The sequence below is a fragment of the Myotis lucifugus genome, unplaced genomic scaffold (assembly GCF_000147115.1).
Source record: "Myotis lucifugus unplaced genomic scaffold, Myoluc2.0 scaffold_5, whole genome shotgun sequence".
NCBI classification, from domain to species: Eukaryota; Metazoa; Chordata; class Mammalia; order Chiroptera; family Vespertilionidae; genus Myotis; species Myotis lucifugus.
In genome coordinates, this window is record NW_005871053.1 from 19,411,710 (window position 1) to 19,434,721 (window position 23,012).

Genomic DNA, 23,012 nt, shown 5'->3' on the forward strand with positions numbered 1-23,012 from the left:
GGTCTTTTGTCATGCTTTTTGGCTAAAGCCTTATGAATATCTCTTTCCTTACTTTTAATTTTAACCTTTCTTTTGTTGTTTGATACTTGAATAATTAGACCTCTAGAATGGAAATCCATCAAATAAACCTAATGGGCTAGTATTTGACAATAGAATTCTATTCCCAACATCACTGAAACCTTACAAAAATATTGTTAGAGTGAAAAGTGCCAATAAGTTTAAGCCTCCTTGAATATTATTTGGATAGTGATGATTATAATGAGGGAGAAATGTCAAAGTGTGACTGCTAACATCCTAACAAACAATCTAATGATGCATTTGTAAAAGAATGTTACAGGATTTCTTTTCTTTAGTAACTCATAAAAATGAGATAATATGTTAAAGGGCCCAGAAGCCCCTACCCCAGATACTTTCTACACCTTATGTATATCAATAATTTAGAGGTACAGCCCTTTCGAGCTTCTCTTTTACTATGAAATGTTGTTTAGACATATCAATATGCCTAATTATAATTTTTGGTTTCCCAAAACCTAAGAAAGCTGTACTTTAACATCTGAAACTCAGAGTAAGTCTTGAAAATATCTTAAAGTTTCTATTAAGTGGCCCTTCACTGAAAACTACCATGTAACCATTGGGCTAGGAGCAGTGAGGCCAACCAAAGTGAATAAGACAGATTTTGTGATCAAAGTTTGTTATATAGTTGTGAAATAAGAGTTGTACATATGCAGAGCATATTGGAGAATGTGATTCCAAATGAAACCTCTGGTTTGTTAGCTACTAATTGGGTGGGACCAGGGAATCTGCCAGAAAAAAAGTAGAAGCAGGCCCCTTGAAGATAAGTCTAATACAGTCTGAAAAGGCTTTCTTTTTCCTCTCTGCCAGCCCTGCACTTAATTAGTTTTGTTTTTATTAGTTTTGTTTTACTGATACAGGGGCCAGAGGGAGGGGGCGTGGTTTCCTTATATTCACTAGATTTTCTTTGAGAGATAGATTTCCATGATCCGGCCTTCCCAGAGGACTTCTAACCACAGATTCACCCCAAAGCAACATAAGAGGCTCCAACAGTCCCTGGAGTAGGAACAGCACATTTTCATTTGTCCTAATTTGCCTCAGCCTTGGTGGCTCACTTTGAGCCATCTTGAAGGTGCCCCAGGACTAGAACACTTCTAAGTCAGGGCCCCTGCTCACTGTGGATTTTATGATGCATTAAAGAGGCTCTCATCCTGCTCATCCGAAATGCATGACCATTAGCAGGCCCTGTAGTCTTTTATTATAAGGAAAGGAATAGAAATATGGGCCAGCTCTAAACAGGGGTCTCAGGGGCAGTCAAGAAATATCTTCCTTGATGGGCTTGCCTATTGATTAGGCATGAAGATTTACGCTAACGATGGTCTATTTCTTGATGGCAAAGATGGGGGTAAGTAGTGTCTCAAATTGATCAACTTCTTGCTTGGACTATGTAGAAAAAGTGCAGCTCCATATTGTCCAGGTCATATAAGAAGTTTGTGCCCTTTATGTTTTATCCATTTCCCATTCACATTAGCTGGCATAAGACACATAAAGAACATTCCTGTTGGTTAACTTAGTCACATTTTTTTGGTTGATTTTTGTTTGTTTATTAAATTGATTGGGGTGACATTGGTCAACATGAATGTAATAGGTTTCAGGTGTGGTTTTCTATGTTACAAGATCTGTATATTGCACTGTGCCTACCATTCAAAGTCAAATCTCCTGTCACCTTATATTAGGACCCCCTTCTTCTCCCACCCCCTTCCTTCTGGCAACCACCACAGTGCTGTTTGTGTTCATGACTTTCAGTTTTATATTCCATATATGAGTGAAATCATATGGTTCTTAGCATTTTCTATCAATCACAATTTTAAAATGCTATCATTCCAGTGAAGAATAAATTTTTAATAGAGATCACAAATAGAACAGTGTAATGAAGCAGAGTAGGAGCCTGACAGCTTCCAAAGGTCATATTGCTCTGTCATAAATGTGTACTTGCCATGTGCAGATAAGCAATAAAATGATTTTGAAGGAGTGATAGGATTATTTAGACTTCCTGCAGGGGGATTATCTGAAAAGACTTCATGGAGGGAGGGCATTGAACTTGGGACGGATGGGAAAAATTGACCCTCCATGGTATCCCCAGTTAGAAATGAATGAAAGGAATTCTGAATGTCAGGGTATAGTCGAGGTTAGAGTACCGTAAATATGTCACAGTTTTCAGGACTTCTTTAGGAATGCTGGAAAATTCATTGCTTTTACTAATAGGAAGAAATTTACATTATATTAAATCCTCAAGGTCTTTGTATACAAGCGTTGGCAGCCCTTGCTTGTGCTAAAAAGTGAAAGAAAAGGGTGAATCCAAAATTCCCTCAAATACCCACCTTCTCCTTCCTTAGCAGAGTATCCTTACCAGCTATTTCCTTGAGAAAGGTGAGGCAAACCCTTATTTCTCACCCTAATACTTACATATGTATCTGTATCTGCACTGTCAGCTGTGAGCTTGTTCAAGGTTAACTCCTTCCACAAGGTTCTTTGTGGCCACACCAGCTTTTTCTCATATCTTGTATTTTCATCAACTGTCTCTAATTCATCTCCAAAAGGCTATTAACTTGTTTAAACTCCTACCACTAATATAGACACACTAGAGGCCCGGTGCACAAAAATTTGTGCACACGGGGGGGGGGGAGTAGGGGGGTCCCCCAGCCCGGCCTGTGCCCTCTCGCAGTCTGGGACCCCTCGGGAGATAACGACCTGCTGGCTTAGGCCTGCTCCCGGGTGGCAGAGGGCAGGCCCAATCCCTAAGTGCAGCCCCTGGTCAGGCTCAGAGCAGGGCTGATTGGGGAGTTGGGGCGCCGCCCCATCATGCACAGAGCAGGGCGGATCGGGAGGTTGCGATGCCACCCTCAGTCACGCTCAGGCTAGGGCCAATTGGGGGGTTGGGGAACCGCCACCTGTCACACTCAAGGCAGGGTTGATGGGGAGGTTGCGGTGCCACCCCCTGTCACGCACAGAGCAGGGCTGATCAGGGGGTTGGGGCGCTGCCCCCTGTCACTCACAGAACAGGGCCAATCAGGGGGTTGGGGCGCTGCCCCCTGTCACTCACAGAGCAGGGCCGATCAGGGTGTTGGGGTGCTGCCCCCTGTCACTCACAGAACAGGGCCAATCAGGGGGTTGGGGAGCTCCCCCCTGTCACTCACAGAGCAGGGCCCATCAGGGGGTTGAGGAGCTCCCCCCTGTCATGCACAGAGCAGGGCCGATCAGGGGGTTGAGGAGCTCCCCCCTGTCACTCACAGAGTAGGGCCGATAGGGGAGTTGGGGCACTGCACCCTGTCACACTCAGGGCAGGGCCAATGGGGAGGTTATGGCTCTACCCTGTCACACACAGAGCAAAGCCCGTGGAGGGGGGTTGGGGCACCACCCTCTATCACCCACAGAGCAGGGCCGATCAGGGGGTTGGGGCGCCACCACTGTCACACTCAGGGCAGGGCCGATGGAGAGGTTATGGCTCTACCCTGTCACACACAGAGCAGGGCCGATCAGGGGGTTGATGCGCTGCACCCTGTCAAACACAGAGCCGAAGGGCAATCAGGGGATTGGGGAGCTCCCCCCTATCAGGCACAGAGCAGGGCTGATCAGGGGGTTGGGGCGCCTTCCCCTATCACACACAGAGCTGCAGGGCGATCAGGGGGTTGGGGAGCTCCCCCCTGTCACCCACAGAGCCGCAGGGCAATCAGGGGGTTTGGGCGCTACCCCCTGTCACACACAGAGCCGCAGGGCGATCAGGGGGTTTGGGCGCTGCCCCCTGTCATGCTGATCCCAGTGCCGGGAGGCATATTACCCTTTTACTATATAGAATAGAGGCCTGGTGCATGGGTAGGGGCTGGCTGGTTTGCCCTGAAGGGTGTCCTGGATCAGGGTGGGGGTCCCCACTGGGGTGCCTGGCCAGTCTGGGTGAGGGGCTGAGGGCTGTTTTCCGGCTGGCGAGTGACTAAAGCTTCCAACCGCTCCTTGTTTTCTTTTCTTTTCTTTTTTTTTTTTTAGTTTATTCTGGGCCAGCTTTAGCTCTGAGGCCTCGCTGCTGAAAACATCGATACAATGTTGCAGTCCGGCTGGCTTTCAGTCCGGCTGCTTGCTGGGGTTTTGTTTAGCTTCTTATTTGCAACATAGTACATAGTTGCTTAGAGTTGCAGCTGAGAGGCCGGCAGCGGCAGTCGGGGAACATTAGAGTCTGCAGTCACTGGAGCAAGGGAGCCTCCCTGCTCGCTTCAGTGCATGGCTGCCAGCCGCCATCTTGGCTGACAGTTAATTTGCATAAGGATATGCTGATTAGCCAATGGGAAGGGTAGCGGTCGTACGCTAATTACCATGTTTCTCTTTTATTAGTGTAGATATATATATTTCTTAGTTCCTGCAGGCCCATCTCTTTCTTTCACAGCCAAGCCCCTGGAAAGCACAGTGTATCTTTCTAATTCACTTTTATCCTCACACTTCCTTTTTGGTGGAGTGATCATTGGGCCTTGGCCCTACCACCCTCTTTCCAGACCCCTGTCCATCCCTTGAACACTGGTGTTTGTGTTACTGCTTGTGGCTTCTTTTGTGTTTGCTGTTGCTATTTCTGCTCTACCCAGGGGAGCGCACCCATTCCCTGGTGTCAGTTCCAGTTGAATTACCTGTTTTAGGGAGGCAATAAGACAAAAATTGTGTATGATTAAAATTACCCACTTTTAAAAAATCCCTTAATGTATGGACATGGTTCTATATATGCAAATCACTCAGATGTATATGTGATTATAATTTTCTCTGTACAAATCACATGGATAGACATCTACTAAAAAGTAAAGAATGCATACGGTTTCTACTTGCAAATCACACAGATATATCGGATATATATATAATGAACAAAATTATATATATCCGATCTTTCTGTGTGATCTGCAAGTAGAAAACATCCATACTTTAAGAACCATTTATGTATATGTAATTTAGTGTACAAATAAATTATATAAAAATATAACTATATTTTATATGTGTATGTATATAGATGATTACATATAATACAATAGCATATCATATATAATTCCCTGTGAGGAATTAAGAAACTGTTTTTAATTGTTTTACTACTGAGACTATTTTAACAAATTTACAGATATTCCAACCTGTGAGCTCTTCCTGTTTGTCAACATCATCCTTGTCTTCTGTAGACCATTTCATCATTTGCTTTGTCTCTTCTACCTGGCCCTGAGTATCTTCAGATTATTCCTTCATGATGTTGATGAAGTCTTACCAGTTCCTAAGTAATTCTGTTGACTTCCTTCCCAGTGGTGTGAAATTCCTTACAATAATTCACAATTCTTTACATGTTTTTCCAGTACACATGGACCATACATGCAAGATTGGACCCATTGCTTATGGGCATATGCATATTGTGTGGCTTTTCTGCAATCAGCCTCACTACTTAAATCATTTCTGCTTCTTTGTCTTTCTCTTTTTTGCTGATGGCATCTTGTTGTCAAATAATAAATTAAAATGATACCTCTCCACAGTGGCGTACGTGTGTGTGTGTCTCTCTCTCTTCTGTATCTCCAGTTTAAATATCTCCTTTGGACTCTACAGATGTATATTACATTGCCTACGAAACAGCTCCTGTACATATTTCTGAAGCAATGCTGGTAGCACTTTACCATTTGGGGATCCACATCTGTTTCTACTAGATTTAGATCCTCATGAGGGCAGGACTCTCATTTTGGTTTTTGTAGCTTTTTTATCTGGCAAAGGATATATGCTTAGCAGCGGTTCTCAACCTCTGGGTCACGGCCCCTTTGGGGGTCGAACGACCCTTTCACAGGGGTCGCCTAAGACCATCCTGCATATCAGATATTTACATTACGATTCATAACAGTAGCAAAAATTACAGTTATGAAGTAGCAATGAAAATAATTTTATGGTTGGGTCACAACATGAGGAACTGTATTTAACACTTGGAGTGGGGGAAACGAGTTAAGTCGGCTCGCGTGAATTGCGCGTACTCCGCGGGAGCCTTCTTTAACTCGGTTCATATAGGTTTGCGGTGGAGTGCGGGAAACGTGTAAACTCGGGCCGATTGTAACTGCGTATTACCAAATATTTGTTTATATTACGATTCATAACAGTAGCAAAATTACAGTTATGAAGTAGCAATGAAAATAATTTTATGGTTGGAGGTCACAACATGAGGAACTGTATTTAAAGGGCCAGAAGGTTGAGAACCAGTGGTTAATGGAATACAATCAAGATCTAGATCTGCAATGCAAACTACTTTTTATATATAAGTTCTTTCTTTTTAAATTTATTTTTCAATTACAGTTGACATACAATATTATATTAGCGTCAGTTGTACAGCACAGTGATTAGTATTACAAAGTGATCACCCCGATAAGTCTAGTAGTCATCTGACACCTTACATAGTTATTACAAAATTATTGGCTATATTTCCTATGTTTTACTTTATATCCCTGACTATATAACTGCTTTCTGACAAGAGGGTATAAAGTAGTGAAACAGCTGTTCTGGGAACAGTCTGTTCTTACCTTAGAAGAAAGGGAATCGCACACACTAACGGGAAAGCAGAATTGGATTAACTGATCAGCCTTTGGGTTTCTCAGTAGTCTGAAGTGTTGTCTGTCAGCATCTCTTGCTTTGTGGGATAGATACCCTCCTAGATAGTCTGACTTAGATAATAAATTGGGTAATTTTGTCACTTGTTAAAATTATGTAATTGTTACAGAAAAAGAAGGCATTGCAAGCATCTTCTGGATTGGCTTAAATCAGCTGTACTCTTCTAGAGGCTGGGAATGGTCAGACCACAAACCATTAAACTTTCTCAACTGGGACCCAGGTAACTACTCTCTCCTCTACCTTTTACATGGAGCCAAAGCCTCAAAAGAAAAAAAAGAGTTTCCCACTCACTGAGGTCTTATAAAAATTTCAAATCTTGACAATTCTTATGATTACCTCTCAGAAGAAATTTTTTTCCTGAGCCCTTTTAAGCTTAGTCATTATAGCCATTATGCCATTATACGGTAGTCAAGTGGATACCATAACAGTCAAGTTGAACCACACCATGGGCAGCTAAACATCTGTCTCTAACCTTTAGAACAACCCTCTATCTTTAAGTAAGAGCAGAATGAGCCCCATTTCATGGCCCAGGAGCCTTTCTGTGTCCCTTAGCGGACTTGGCATGTCTATGACTGACCCACATGTATTTCATCTGCAGCTTCACTCTAACATGGAAATATTCCCTCATTTTAAAACTCTTGGGATCTCCCTTTGTAGCACCCAATTACTGACAACATAATGGTTGTATTTTATTACACAAATAAATACCTTAAAAGTTTATTGTAAATAAAACCCTAGTTAGCCAAAAGGTATTTCCCCCAAAAGAAGGTTTAGGTATCTTTTTAAGAAATAAAAGCTTAGGCTCCTGGCAAATGTAAAACCTAACAGCTAACACTTAATTTCAGCACAAAAGTATTCTGCATACATAAGAAAAATGAATTAATTACAATATAATACCAATAGGTCATTTTACTTGAATGAAATTTCATTATTATTATTTCAAGGTCTTAAAGGCATTACAGAATCATAAATTAGTATATTTATTGTAGAGAGTAGCAGATTAAGAGCTACTTACTGACCACAGGATATGACATCAAAGTTAGTTGGGGACAGAGGTTTGGTTTTTGGTTTTTGGTTTTGGTTTGTAAATTAACTACAGTATATCAGAGTATTTCCCCCTGTATTCTATTTTTTAGGAGAAAGACATATTAAGAACAAGATTGTCCATTGAGGATTATACATTCCAACTTAATAGACGGTTTTAACTATTTTCTGAGTTTCCTTAAAAGCAGAAAATTAAAAATACAAATTACTTTTTCTTACCATCACCCTGGCTCCATTCTTCTCCTTTTAACTGTTTGGAAATGTTATCATTTCAGATACCTTCAGTGCAACTGTGATAGGTGGGTCAAGCTGTGCGAGCATGGATGCCGTGTCCGGTCTGTGGCAGAGGTTTTCCTGTGAAGCTCAGCTGCCTTACGTTTGCAAGAAATCATTGAACAGCACAGTGGAGATAACAGGTATCTTTCCCGCTTAAACAAATAGCTCTTAAAATTACAGTTTTTTGAAGTCACGTAAATACATTCCGGACACCCATTTCTGCCGTTCTTTTATCTGGTACTGCCAATGCTGAAGGTATTGACTTTGATCCTGTGGTTAGATATTATCAACTGTATATGAATAAAGCTTTGATTCAGTATCTCCCCATGAGAAGACAGGGGTATTCTAGATAAGAAGGACATTTCTGTTCACAGGTGGCTCTTTTTTCTTTGGAGCAAGGTTCCCAAAGAGTGGCCCCCAGACAGAGAGTATCAGCATCGCCTGTACTTGTTACAAATGCAGATTCTCGGGACCTACCTCAGATTTCCTGGAACAGAAACTCTTAGGGTGGGACCCAGCAGTCTGTGTTCTGTGAGCGTCCTGGTGCTGCTGCTGCACACTCAGGCTTTACCTATTATTACCTGCCTCTGTGGGAAGTCGAAAATGGATGACACAGAACACTCCCGGGCTTTCCCGCCTCCCGCCCCACAATGCCCACCCCTCCTCTGTCTGTCCTTCGCCAGGCTGGTTCTTTAGGTCTTTGTGTTGATAAATGGGGTAGATGCGGAGAGGTGTGAAAGGACAAAATGTGTACAAGGAGGGTGTTTTTAGGGAATTTGGGGGTAAGAGAGGCACAAACAGCTGAATTTTTTGAGGAGCAGAGAAGTTTGAGGAGTCTTTGGCAGAATGGAGAAGAGGAGCGCCCTTACTATCTTGCACAGTGCCCACCGTCTCCCTGGCATTTGATTAAATCCTGAATAAGAAAAACTAATACTCAAAACTGGGAGGAAAATGGGAGATTTTTAAATGTTGTGCTTTGAGGGATGTTGGGGGAAGGGAATAAAGCATCGATTTTCATATCCACATAGGTGCATAAAGCTATCTTTTTAAGATTAAAAAATAAGTACATAGAATCAATAATATAGAGGCGTGTTTTAAAATGGTAGGAAAAATTGCCGAACCGGTTTGGCTCAGTGGATAGAGCGTCGGCCTGCGGACTGAAGGGTCCCAGGTTCGATTCCGGTCAAGGGCATGTACCTTGGTTGCAGGCACATCCCCAGTAGGGGGCGTGCAGGAGGCAGCTGATCTATATCTCTCATCGATGTTTCTAACTCTCTATCCCTCTCCCTTCTTCTCTGTAAAAAATCAATAAAATATATATTTAAAAAATAAAATAAAATAAAATGATAGGGAAAAATGAACATTTACCTTCCAAGTTGATTCATACCAAATTTAGTTTATATAACAAAAGGCATAATAGAAAAGACAGCACAAATTAAAATAAACCAGGGGGGCTAATGATAGATCAAATAACTCTCTTAAGTAGTAATTATTAACTAAATCATGTTTCCACATGATTGAAAAATATGCATTTATTGAAATAACTCTGCCAGCAGGAAAATAAAAAGAGCAGAACAAAATGATATGCCTACTTATCATTTTAATCTTATAACAATATGAATTCATAGAGACAAAGACTGGAATAGGAAAATGATTGTTCAATTATGGGTGATTTTTTTTCTCTCTGTTTCTTTATCATAATTATAAAATATAATATTAATGAGTGCTGTTTCAGAACCTTACAATTAATTGTTATCTTGCAAGTGAGAAAAGCTAGCTGAACCTGAATTTTATCCTTTAATGAAAAACAAACTGTTGATATTTTTTAAATGCTGTGTTTTGTATAACAAACATTCCAAACAATTCCTGACCAGTGAAGTCTGAGGAACCAAGCTACTTTCTAGTTCTGCTGAGAAGAGTAGAGTATTCTTTTGGTTTTCTGCCCCATTCTTTTTCTCTAATCTTTTTTACCATCATTTGGGTGAGTTTCCTCATGGTCAAAAAGAAAAATTGCTAATTCCATGAGGGCTAGAAGTCGAGCAGAGGGGAGGAGAGAAGAGTCCAAAGATGCCCTCTGCCACCCATTCTGCCCCACCCCCCCACCTCCGCCCCATTGATGCCCTTCCTTGGTGTGCAGTGTATGAATTTCTGACTCTGTTCCTTAAGTCCTTGCCCATCCTTTTGAACAAAGGAGGATTAGTTTGAACAGTGAATATTAATGCAGCCCCTGCTAAGCTGACTATACATGAAAAGGAGACTTGACCTCACCATCTCTCACCACCAAGACTGGAGGGGAACCGAACAAATCCCATGCCAAGGAAGAGATCTGTGGGCCACTGGCTGACCCCACACCTTTCTTCTGCCTACGAGGCCTAACGGCAATCCCTCCTGAAATAGTCTGAGCCCAGCCACGTAATATATTTGCATCGCACAAGGCCCATCATTATCTGAATCCCTACAATCACTCTGTTGATGCTCTGTAGGCATTGGGCACACAAATTCATGTCACTGTACTATCTGACATCACATTCCCCGGTTTTCCAGAAGCCTCAAGATTCAAGAAAGAAGAATTTGTAGTGTTATTGATTCAAAATAGATGTGTCTTTACTGGAATGTAAATAGCTGCTTTTCTCCCAGATATTTGGCCATATTCAGATACCCGCTGTGATGCAGACTGGCTGCCACATAATGGATTTTGCTATCTGCTGGTGAATCAAAGTGATTCCTGGGATTCGGCACACGCGAAATGCAAAGACTTCAGCAGTGACCTTATCAGCATTCATTCTTTAGCAGATGTGGAATTGGTAGTGACAAAACTCCATAATGGGGGTAAGTTTTTAAAAGATCCTACTTGAGAGGTTTAAAACATTTTGAAGTATTCCTATTTTCAGACTCTTATCCAGAATGGAAAGCTTACAATTAGATCCTTCTAGCTCAGCACTGTCCAATAGAATTTTCTGTGACGATGAAATCGTTCTTTCTATAATCCATGCTGTCCGGTATGGTAGCCACCAACCACTTGTGGCTTTTGAGATGCAGCGAGGACAACTGACTGAATTTCTACTTTCATTTAATTTTAATTCATTTACAAGATTAAATAGCCACATTGGCAGCTGGTTGATTGGATAATGTTTCTCTTCTCGTAAGCTAAATTCTATTTAAGTTCTCCAAACACTTGAGTGATGATTATTTCATTTTTGTAATTCTTCGAAGCTAAAGACTGAAGAACAAAAATATACTACACTGCCAGTATTATAACTTCCTAGGATTCACTAATATGTTGTAAGCATGGAGTCAATTGTTTTACCGGGGTGGTGATGGACAATATTCTTATTCTAATTGGAATATCTATGAGTATATCTATATAATTTTATTATTCCCCATAAAGCAAGAATTATCTAACCCAGATATTAGGAACAGCCAGCCTACAGGTCATAGTACAGCTGTTCCACCTGTGTGCTCTACCTGATGAGTGAGCTGAAAAGCCCGAATCACTCAGCCTGCCTAACTTATCAACATTTTAACAGGTCAATTAAGAATACCAAAGGGATGGTTATCAGAGGGAGGGGGTGAGGGCAGTGGGTGAAAAGGGGAAGGGGAGTATAGTCAGTGATACTGTGATAAATTTGCATGGTGACAGGTGATTTATTAGAATTAGTGGGGTGATCACAATATAAGGTATGAAAATGTCAAATCACTCCATTGTACACCTGAAACTATATAAGATTGTATACCAGCTATACTTAAAAATAAATTAGAATGCCATCTTTTGAATTAATCTTTAAATGAAAAAATAATACCATCAAGGTTCTTAAAACTCCACATCAGAATGTAAAAATCAGTAGCAATGTACACACTGAGGTATGTAATTGAGTAAAACCAAACAAGTAAAACATTTTTCTTTTAGATGCCAAAGAAGAAACATGGACAGGTCTTAAGAACATAAATACACCAGCTTTATTTCAGTGGTCAGATGGTACTGAAGTTACTCTAACATATTGGGATGAAAATGAACCAAGTGTTCCCTACAATAAGACTCCCAACTGTGTGTCCTACTTAGGAAAGGTAGGAAACCTCCTGGGTTTATTTATATGATAATAATAATATTTGGTGGTGATATTTGTGTTTAAGCTAGAAAATAAGATAAAAGGTAAGAACCTTGGAGAGTGTCTTTCTGGTAGCTATTGAAAAAGTAAATAAAACAATGACTAAGTAAGCAATTCACTTTCTGTCTGAGAGTATCTGCTCTGGTCTGAAACAGATCAAGAGGATCCCTTTAGAACTCAGACTCTAGTGCCAGGTTGGTTCTAATAAGATGCTTTCTCTAAGGACCATCGGTGTGGTATTTAACATGTAGACAGTTGAAAAATCTCATCTTCTGAATTCACATTCAGATTAAATTTCATATGAATCCTACTTTAAGAAGTAAAAAAGCCCTGGGCAGTGTGGCTCAGTTGGTTGGAGTGTCGTCTTGTACACTGAAAGGTGGTGGATTTGATTTTTGGTCAGGGCACATACCCAGATTGCAGGTTCAACAGTCGGTAGGGGCAGATACAGGAGGCAACCAATCAATGTTTCTTCTCTCTCTCTCTCTCTCTCTCTCTCTCTCTCTCTCTCTCACTTTCTCTCTCCCATCTACCTACCTACCTCTCTCTACAATCAAGACATTTAAATTTTTTTAAAGAAATAACAAAATAATTTTATCAAAATTTAAGTCTAACTTATTCAGAGAGCATTTTGCTCCTGTAGAATGCTTAAACATTTATTAAACATGCTGTATCTTGACAGAAAGAACATGTATACCTCTATATTTTATTTGTATCACTTTCCTGTAGACTGCTAATTATTTAAGAAGCTGATTGTATCTCCCGACTTTCTAGAGAGATTCTAGTGGAAACAATCAGTGGTATGTGTATTTAGAAGTGTTTCAAGCGTAAAGATGTATTTAGAAAGTTGCCAAAGATTAACTTAGAAGGTTGTCACATTTGCTGTCCTATTTAAAAGGATATCTAAGATGTCTTTAGAAGAGTGTCAAAGGTAGAAATGACTCCCCATAGGCAAGAGTGAACTGATAGCATACCTAGGCAGCATTCCAATGTCCAACTAGAAAACTGTTCTCAGAAACCTTATCACAATTGACTAATTAAAATTTAATTTGAAGAAGCAGGATGGGTTAGTCAAATAAGCAAAATAAATATTAAGTAGAATATTTGAAAGAGAGAACTTTGAAGTTGAAGCTGAAGTAGAGTTGGGAGAAACTTTTAATCCTAGAATTCTTGGAGAGAAGCTATTCTAACCATCGTCATTTTACATATGAGGAAACAGACAGGAAGGTTAGTTGACATGCCCAAAAGTTTTGGCCTGTGGACTCACTTTGGCCATGTCCTATGGAAGGAGACTAGAAACACATCTCTCTCCAACTTCTATCCTTTGATGGTTTTATTTTTGCTTGTATAAGAAAATTGAAACTCATCTCCCTTGTGACCTTGAGGTGATTCTGAAATAATGCAGGCTGGTTGGGTAGCATTTTCTAGGAGTATGTTCTCAGATGTCATCATTCATTTATATTCATTCTTGCCCTATCCCTCTCTTTCAAAACCCCCTTCCCCTGCCCTCCATAGTTTCATGAGAAGAAGCTATCGTGACTTAAGCTAAGTTAGAGTTCAAGTCTAAATATATGGCAAATAATATCTCTTATGGGAACATTTTTTTCTATTTTTTAAAAGCTAGGTCAGTGGAAAGTCCAGTCATGTGAAGAGAAACTTAAATATGTATGTAAGAAAAAGGGAGAAAAAATGAGTGATGCAAGAACTGATAAGATGTGTCCTCCAGATGAGGTATGTAAAACTCCTGCATACATTTTTCTAAGCAGTATTACACCTTCTTGGTAAGGGATGGTAATTGAGACTTCAGCAAGTCAGACATGGGAAGTAGAAGAATAACTAGCTTCTGTTCATTTACATTAGAGCAAGGCAGAGCGCAAAGCAAATCAGTATTCTTACAGAAGAAAAAAAAGTTCTAGGAAAAAGAGTTACCTATTCGTGAATTTCTATAAAATGTATATAGTTACTATCCTCAATGCTGATATCTTTATTTCCCTTACTTATGTTCTTCCTGTTCAAAGACAAGTCAACCAACAACGTTATATTCTTATGATGAGGTAGGCACTAAGGGTAGAGAAAACTAAGATACGCCTTCAGGTGACACAGGCTCACAGTCTTGTGGGGGTTATCTGAAATTCTACCCACCCTCCTCATGTGTATGAAGTAGGTTCCTATGTCCTTAGTTTCCATAGTTGTGAGATGTTAGCAAAACCTTGTTTGTCAGAGGGAGACATCATCAAGTCTGGAAGACAGTGTGACTGATGGTATTTCTTCTCTGATTTAGGGCTGGAAGAGACATGGAGAAACCTGTTACAGGATTTACAAGGATGAGGTCCCTTTTGGAACCAACTGCAATCTGACTATAGCTAACAGGTACGACCACTAGTAAACATGTACTAGTGAACTTTTATCTCTGGGTTCCTTTGCTAAACTACCTTCCAGAAAAGGGTACATCTTCAATTTTATATAGTAATTCAATCATTGTAAAAACACCTGCTAATTTTACTCTTGTTTTGTAGATTTGAGCAAGAATTCCTGAATGATATGATTAAGAAGTATACTAAATCGCCAGAAAAATACTTCTGGACTGGCCTGAGAGATGTAGATTCAAGTGGAGAGTATAGCTGGGCAAGTGTTGGTGGAGTGAAGCGATCTGTAACCTTTTCCAACTGGAATTTTCTTGAGCCAGGTGAGTGTCTTCACCTTTAAAGTAATAGAATATAGTGACTTGTGAAATGCAGCATATCTCCCAAATATGTTCTATATGTTCTTTGCTTACCTTTGAAATGTGAGGGAGATTATGATCTTTAAGGCTAGAATCTATCTATGGGACCATAAATAGAAGCAGTGACTATGTCTTCCTTATTAAGTCCTTGGAAATAATAAGCCAATAAAAGAGTCTAGAAAACTCAGTTCTCAGAAACCACCCTCTAATGGCATAAGGCTAGAACCCTCAGTGTCAGTATTTTTATTTTATTTTATCTTTTCATGTAAGTCTCAAGCCAAATCTAGAAGCTTCATTGTGAAGCACTTTATATTTTCATCTCTTAACTTCTTACTCCAAAATTGAATGTGTTTGCTTCTGTTATCCACAATGGATGAGAATTAAGGAGGCAATATATTATAAGTATTATTTATTCTTTTATTAAATTATTTGTTCTTTTTTCTTTTTTTCTTTATTGATTGATATGTGTCCTTATCCCTTTTTTGCACACCCCCCCCACTCATGCCCTCACCCCCCTGGTGTCTGTGTCCATTGGTTAGGCTCATATCCATATATACAAGTCTTTTGATTGATCTCTCCCCCTACCCCCACCCTCCCCTACCTTCCCTCTGAGGTTTGACGGTCTGATTGATGCTTCTCTGGATCTGTTTTTGTTCATCAGTTTATTTTGTTCATTATATTCCACAAATGAGTGAGCCACTGTGGAGAACAGTATGGAATTTCCTCAAAAAACTAAAAATGGAACTTATATTTGACCCAGTAATCCCACTTCTAGGAATATATCCCAAGAAACTAGAAATACCAATCAGAAAGGATATATGCACCCCTATGTTCATAGCAGCACAATTTACCATAGCTAAGATTTGGAAACAGCCTAAGTGCCCATCAGCAGATAAGTGGATTAAAAAACTGTGGTACATCTACACAATGGAATACTACGCTGCGGTAAAAAAGAAGTAACTACAGTGTCTATTCTCTCAGTCCTCTAGCCAGAAGGCCTGACATTAAGCTTTTCTTTACCGTGATTACTCCCAGCTTCAGCCAGCTTGGTTTATCATGGGCAAGCAAGGAGGCAGAACCAGAGAAAAATAGCACTTTCATCCTGGGTAACACAGCATTGTTTTTCCCGGGTCCTTGTGCCTCTTACTGTCCGTGTGTACGTGTGAGATGTGAGACCATAGGCTTCTCTGTTCAGTGGGAGTTGCCCCCATTACTTCCAGTGCGTGCTCTTTTGTGCCCGCTTCGGGCAGTGTGGTATAATGGACAAGGGAGCATGGCACTTGGCCAGACAAACCTGGGTTTGAGTTCTGACTCCACCACTCACCAACTATGATTGTGGGCAAGTCACTTATTCTTATCTGGAAAATGGATGTAATAATATAAACTACCTTTTAATGTTGTATGAATGAATAAAATGCAAGCTACTATAAAATAAATAGTAACCGCACATATACCTCCTCTACCTTTATTGTACCTGCCCTTTTCTGCATGTGAATCTTTAAGGGTTTTGTTTTGAGGTTTACTACATTGTTTAAAGTGGTTCAAAGCTAATATACACTTAGGTTATACTGAGCAGCATAATGGTTTAGGGCACAGCTCTGCACACAGGACTGGATTCCAGTCCTGGGTCAATCGCTTACTAACGTGAGACCTTGGACAGGTCACTCATCCTCACTCTACCTCAGTATGACAACAGAATCCACTCTATGGGTTGTTGTTTTTTAATGAGGATTTAATTCATTTAATCCTCTTAGAGTAGTACTTGGCATTAGCAAACACTTCTCTATATTACTATTGTCATTATCACATCATCATCATCATTATTATGAATGCCACATTTCTTTCCTATTCTCTCTCCCCACCTTGGCTCAAATAAGAGTAAGGACACTGGGAAATGTTTGGACTTTAATTTTAAAATGTGATTTTTAATTAAACTTTCCCATTCAACCCCAGCTTCCCCAGGCGGGTGCGTGGCTATGACCACTGGAAAGTCCGTTGGGAAGTGGGAGGTAAAAGACTGCAAAAGCTTCAGAGCACTTTCAATCTGCAAGAAAAGCAGTGCGCCTGCTGAGCCTGAAGAAGCAGCCCCCAAGCCTGAAGACCCCTGTCCCGAAGGCTGGCAGAATTTCCCCCCAAGTCTTTCTTGTTATAAGGTAATGTAACATTCTCACTCAGTCCCTCAGTGAAGTTATTCATCTACAATCCAAGTCCACGTCCTTGTTGGAGGGCATCAATGAATCTCTGGCATCAGACAGCTCTTCCCACGTTAACTCATGTCCTGACCAAAGAGCAGGCCAGAGTCAGAACTGATTCTTCCCTGGGGTTCTTTTGTTCCGAGAAGCTGGGTGAGCTTCATGCCATGCTGAAAATTTGCTTATGTTTCTCATGTCCCTCTAATTCTTGTTATCAGAAGAAGAGTTCTGTCACATCTTACAATGTAAAAAAAATGGGTTCTGTATCAGTTAACTGTTTCCACAAAGAAATGATTACATACCACCCCAAAACTCAGAGCCTGTGACAATAGACACTTAGTCTCATGTTGACTGATAGAGTTTGGGCTTGAATGGTCAGCTCTGCTTTCAGCTGTGGGTCAGCCATGCTGGCCTCCAGGCTATGCATTGGGATCTGCTGTGCTTCAGTTTGGGTCTCAGGCTGAGCGGGCAGCAGCTATCAGGAGCTTGTTCTGCTCACAGGCAATCACTGGAACCTGAGAGTCAAGTCGAACCATGTAAGCACATTTCAGGCTTCTGCTCACTTTACCTCCACTAATATCCCATTGATCACAGCAAGTCACCTGGTAGAGCCCCAAGTGAGTGTACAGAGAAGTATACTTCACCCACCTGGAGGTCATGCAATAATATATAATTATATCACAGGGAACTGAGGAGTCAGGACCACTAATTCAATCTACCATTGTGTCCTCTGCTCCTCCTCTTCTTCTTTTGCAGTAACTATGGTTCTTTTGACGTAGCATTAGTCATCACAAACCAAGGAAACGGTCAGTGTTCCCACAGCAGTGCAGGGTGCCCTTTGATTCTTCTTCATCAGAAAATAGTTCTGTACTTCCTGTGCAGCTCTCAGTGTAATTATGGTCAGAATTATATTGTTAGCACATACATTCATATGTGTCCTTTACAGCCTTTTCTGCTGGTTCAACTGGTCTGGCCAGGTCCTAGGAAGGCAGGAGGACCTGGTAAATTATTGGAACAGCTCCCCAGCCTGGCTGAGGAAGGTCATCGCTTGGACACAGTGTCTGGCACCTGTGCTGTCCTTTAGAGACACAGTAGATGGGCATTTACGTACATCTTCATTACATCTATATGAATCCATTTCAGGGGCCCATACATTTGACTTTAATTGATTTTAAAATAATCGGTATTTTATGATGATACATTCTATTTTGTTAAGCTGTTTCATATAGAAAGAATTGTAAGAAAGAGGAACTGGGAAGAAGCTGAAAGATTCTGCCAAGCACTTGGAGGACACCTTCCTAGCTTCCATCATGTGGATGAAATAAAGGAATTTCTTCACTACTTAATGGACCAATTCAGGTAATTATTTTAGAAGATTTTCTATGCTAAATTGGATGTCCTCTAGATATTCAGAATTAACATGTTTTTTATTATCTAAAAGGGTCATTCAGTGCTTAGCAGTCATTGAATCAAGTATTTTTGTGTTTAAGATGCTATGAGGGACTCAAAGATGAGGGAGACAGAGGCCCCACCTTTTGCACAGAATAATCAAGTCTAACCGTGGGGACAAGAGAATTATAGTGGAAAATCTAGTGTATAGGTAAGGAGGGGCCCTGGGAATTCAGAGGACGGAGAAAGTGTGTCTGGGAGGATTTCATAACTGGAAACATTTTTATGAAGAAGGATATTCTTGGAAAATAAGATAATATTTTGAAAGGTAAGATAGGAGAAGGAGCCAGGGAAAACAGAATGTAAGCGAAGGCACTGAGACCAGAGTGTACAGGGTGGAAAAAAATCTACTGGTGATTAAACCATGAAAATGAAAAAGGAAACAGATACTTAAAATGAATCCTGAGTAGGGGATTATAAAACCCATTTCATGAAGAAATTTTTTAATTGATGAGAATACTATGCATAATTCTGTGCTATTATACATGGGATTATTACATGAACAATTTCTAGGGAAATACAAATTATTATACAATTAATTTGATAAGTAGAAACCCAATAATCCAATAGCCATGGAAGATTGAAAAAGTTGACAAAGAATATCTTCCAAGAAACAAATGGGAACTATATAGTTCTATATGTGAATTCTTTCCCATCTTACAAAAGAGGTCATTACCATGTATTTAAATAGTACAAGCAAGAACTTGCATTCTGTTACATAGAAACTGATGCAAGCATCCGTGGTTTTTTTCTACAAACTAGTCTGGGTCTGATATCAAAGCCTTCCAACAATAGCACAAAGAATTACAGATCAACCTCATAAATAGACTTAAAAAAGTAAGCACCAACAGCTGATTTAATAACAAACACTTGGATAATGTTTACTATGCGCCAGATAATGTCCTAAGTGTTTTATCTATTCATTTAATTCTTACAACCTATGAGGCAGATATTATTACTATGCCCGTTATATCTAAATGAGAAGACAGAAACACAAAGAAATAAAACTTGCCCAAGGTTATACAGCTAGAAAGGAAAGGATAATAGTTGAACCCATTAGAGCCCATATTCTTAATCCACTACCTTATAACACCTCAGAATAACTCACCTTGACAATGTAGGATTTCTTTAAAGAATATAAGGTTGAGTCTATATATCAAGGCTATATGATGCAGTCATCTTAATAGGTTCTGAAGGTGCATCTGGTAAAATTCACTGTTACTGGCTTAATATATAAATATATCATATAGTTAACATTTAATTAATATAATTAATATATAAATTATAGTTAAATTAAGAATAGAAGAGTCCTCCCCAGTGTGGCTCAGATGGTTGGATCATCGTCCCATGTACCAAAAGGTTGTCAGTTTGATTCCCGGTCAGGGCACATACCGATTCCATCCCCACTCAGGATGCATGCGAGGCAACTGATCAATGTTTCTCTCATACATCAGTGTTTCTGTGTCTCTCTCTTCCCCTGTCTCTTAAAAAGGAAAAAAGAATAGAAGAATAGCTAAACCCATAGTCAAATTATACTTAATGGTTAAGCATGAAATGCATTTCTGTAAAAGTCAGAAAAAGGTAAAGATTCCTATTATCATCACTATTGTTGACTTTTGTTTGGAATTATACCCTGTGCATTAAGATTTTATTTTTTATATTTCTTTTTTAATTGAATTTATTGGGATGATATTGGTTAATAAAATTATATAGGTTTCAGGTACACAATTCTGTAATACACCATCTGTGTATTATATTGTGTGTTCACCACCCCAAGTCAAATCTCCTTCCATCACCATATATCCCCCCTTTACCTTCTTCTACCTCTCCCCACCTCCTGTGCATTAAGATTTTTTAAAAATAATATTATAACATGTAAATATTTATAGTATACTAGAGGCCTGATGCACGAAGTTTGCACAAGGGTCTTGGCCTTTGCAGCCCCGGCTTCGTCCGGAAGGTCGTCCAGAAGGTTGTTCCGCTGCCCGGTCTAATTAGCATATTACCCTTTTATTATTATAGATTAAATGATTGAAAAAGCAAATTATAAAACAGTAAAAAATGTACTATTTACATTAAAAAGTAGACTGCAAAAATGCATCAAAAAGATCATTATTACCTCTGGGAAATAAGATTTTGAGTGATTTTCTAAATGTGTGAACATTTTCAACATTTTCTAGATGTGTATTAACATACTCACAGTGTGCTGGGAACCTGATTTAAAATAAAATACCTATGTTTCATAAGTATTCATTTATCAAGCACCTATTGTAGAATTTCAGGTATTCTAGAGCTTATTTTCTAGCATTAGAAATTAATATACAGTCCTGGCTGGTTAGCTTGTTGGTTAGAGTGTCATCTCAATACCCCAAGGTGTGGGTTCAATTCCTGGTCAGGGCACATGCAAAAATCAACCAATGAATACATAAATAAATGGAACAATAAATCGATGTTTTTCTCTCCTTTCTCTCTCTCTCTCTTTTCCTCTCTCTCTCTCTCTCTCTCATCAATTAAAATTAAAAAAGAAATTAAGCCTGGCTGGCATGGCATGGCTCAGTGATTGAATGTTGACCTATGAATCAGGAAGTCACAGTTCAATTCCCAGCCAGGGCACAAGCTTGGGTTGCAGGCTTGATCCCCAGTAGGGGGTGTGCAGGAGGCAGCAGATCCATGATTCTCTCTCTCTATTGATGTTTCTATCTCTCTCCCTCTCCCCTCCTCTCTGAAATCAATAAAAATATATCTTTAAAAATAAATTAATATACAACATTTCATTGCAGAGCAGCTTAAGCTCATTTGGATATACTAACTCTTAGGTTCCTTTTGAGGTGAGTATTTCTTAGCTACTCCCCTCAACCTTGAGGGGTAGATTATAATGAATGCAAAACTCAGACCCAATCTTTCCACACAAACAGACATTTGTTAAACCAGCATTCACTGAAGCAGGCACAAAATGTTTCATACAGCCTGACTGGTAAGCTTGACAACATCCCAGCAGTCTATCTTTTTAGGTGTTTCCACCACCATCTTGAGTGGCAGGTTTATTTGGGGTAGATGTGACAACGTTCCAGAGGTGGGACTCTGTTCCCATTATTGTCAGAGTCATGCAGTTCCAATCACCTGACTCAGTGACAGGACCTGCAACCATTTGGAGCCCAAGCCCCAGGTCCATTTCCAATGGTATAGGGACTACCAGCCTCACCAGATTCTAATACGCCTCCCTAAAGGGTGACAGCCTCTAAATATTTGTCATTCCTCATCTCTTGAATAAATTCAGTTTCACCAATGAGTCTATTTCTGATATGTTGATTAACAACAAGCTTCTAAATTCACTGCTATAAACCCATTTCTGACATTCACTCTGCTAATTACTGAAGCCTCAAGTGTGGCTTTGAATGACAGATGTCCTTGAGGTGACTGCCTCTGGAACATGGCCGTTCCGTGCCCTGCTGGTCCTCCCTGAAGTAAGGATTTCATCAGGGTAACTTACGGGCCCCCAGATCTCAAGCTTGACACACATATCTTGCTGTCTAGGCTATAGTATTTTTAAGTAAAATACTGGCATAAATCAGATTTTGAATAACACCAAGCAAGAGGTTATGAACTTTTAACTGGAACAGGGAGCCATGGGTAAGTACTAAGCAATGAAGTGGTAGATATTTGTGAGAATCAGTTCATGGGAAATAGAATATCATATGTGACATAAGTGATCCCTAAGGGCTTCTATATGCAAAATAGATTACATTAAAAATCAAAACTAAAGTCTGAGTGATAAGTAAGAAATCATTCTTGATTTGTTTCTAATCACACTTGCTGAGGCTCCCCCAACCCCAATTTAAAGAGTGATGCGAGTTTATTATGTAAAATTTGTGAATTAGAAAAATAATAATGAAGAAAATAAAAATCACTTCAAATCCTAGCTCCAAGCTATAAATAGTTAACATTTAGTGTAACACAGAATGTACAATGGTGTGTTTTTTATGATCATAAAAGTAATGCACATTGAATTTAGAACACAGAAAAGCACCAAGAAAAACAAACAACCATAATCCTCTCACTCTTAAGGACTATATGGTATTGCAGCCTTACCCCAACAGCTAACACAATGCCATATTAAGCAGACTGTGTTGTCTGCTTACGCACTCTGTTAATAAAGAGATCGTTTGCCCATGCTATATTTAGAAAGACAGCATATTCTTAAAGCAATATTGTGACCATGGGAAGGAAGGAAGCAAGCCTATTTACATCAGAAGAATGATTCTACAGCTTAATCCTAGAACACCTTGGCTTTTTATGGCAGGAATTGACCTTTCTCAGTAAGATGTCCATTGCCCAAATTGTGTATTGCATGCCAAAGAGTTAAGTCAGATTACTGCTGTACTTCTCACAATCTACATTCCACATCTCTATTTGTATTTCAATGAAAAGGATTCGTGGCGTACCAGTCTTAACGGCTCTAAGATCTTTGCAACTCTTAATGGCAGCCCACCAGGGAAAGCCATTATAGAGCAAAAAATAGTCATAGGATTAGAGAAGAAAAGCCTTGTTTGCAATGCC

General features: G+C 39.8%; 1 protein-coding gene across 8 annotated transcripts in view; it reads left to right on the forward strand.

The window, feature by feature from the left end:
* Positions 1–23,012, forward strand: part of LOC102431517 (CD302 antigen) — a 133,573-nt gene that overhangs the window by 19,535 nt on the left and 91,026 nt on the right. For 5 of the 8 annotated variants that reach the window (XM_023745633.1, XM_023745648.1, XM_014446103.2 and 2 more), the window contains 9 exons: positions 6,776–6,886; positions 7,986–8,126; positions 10,609–10,815; positions 11,894–12,051; positions 13,713–13,823; positions 14,374–14,462; positions 14,609–14,778; positions 16,768–16,967; positions 18,223–18,365. In XM_023745633.1, the coding sequence (XP_023601401.1) occupies positions 6,776–6,886; positions 7,986–8,126; positions 10,609–10,815; positions 11,894–12,051; positions 13,713–13,823; positions 14,374–14,462; positions 14,609–14,778; positions 16,768–16,967; positions 18,223–18,365 (1,330 nt within the window). The remainder of the gene's footprint in view (positions 1–6,775; positions 6,887–7,985; positions 8,127–10,608; positions 10,816–11,893; positions 12,052–13,712; positions 13,824–14,373; positions 14,463–14,608; positions 14,779–16,767; positions 16,968–18,222; positions 18,366–23,012) is intronic. The other 3 variants (XM_014446115.2, XM_023745634.1, XM_006083233.3) reach the window with 1 other exon arrangement.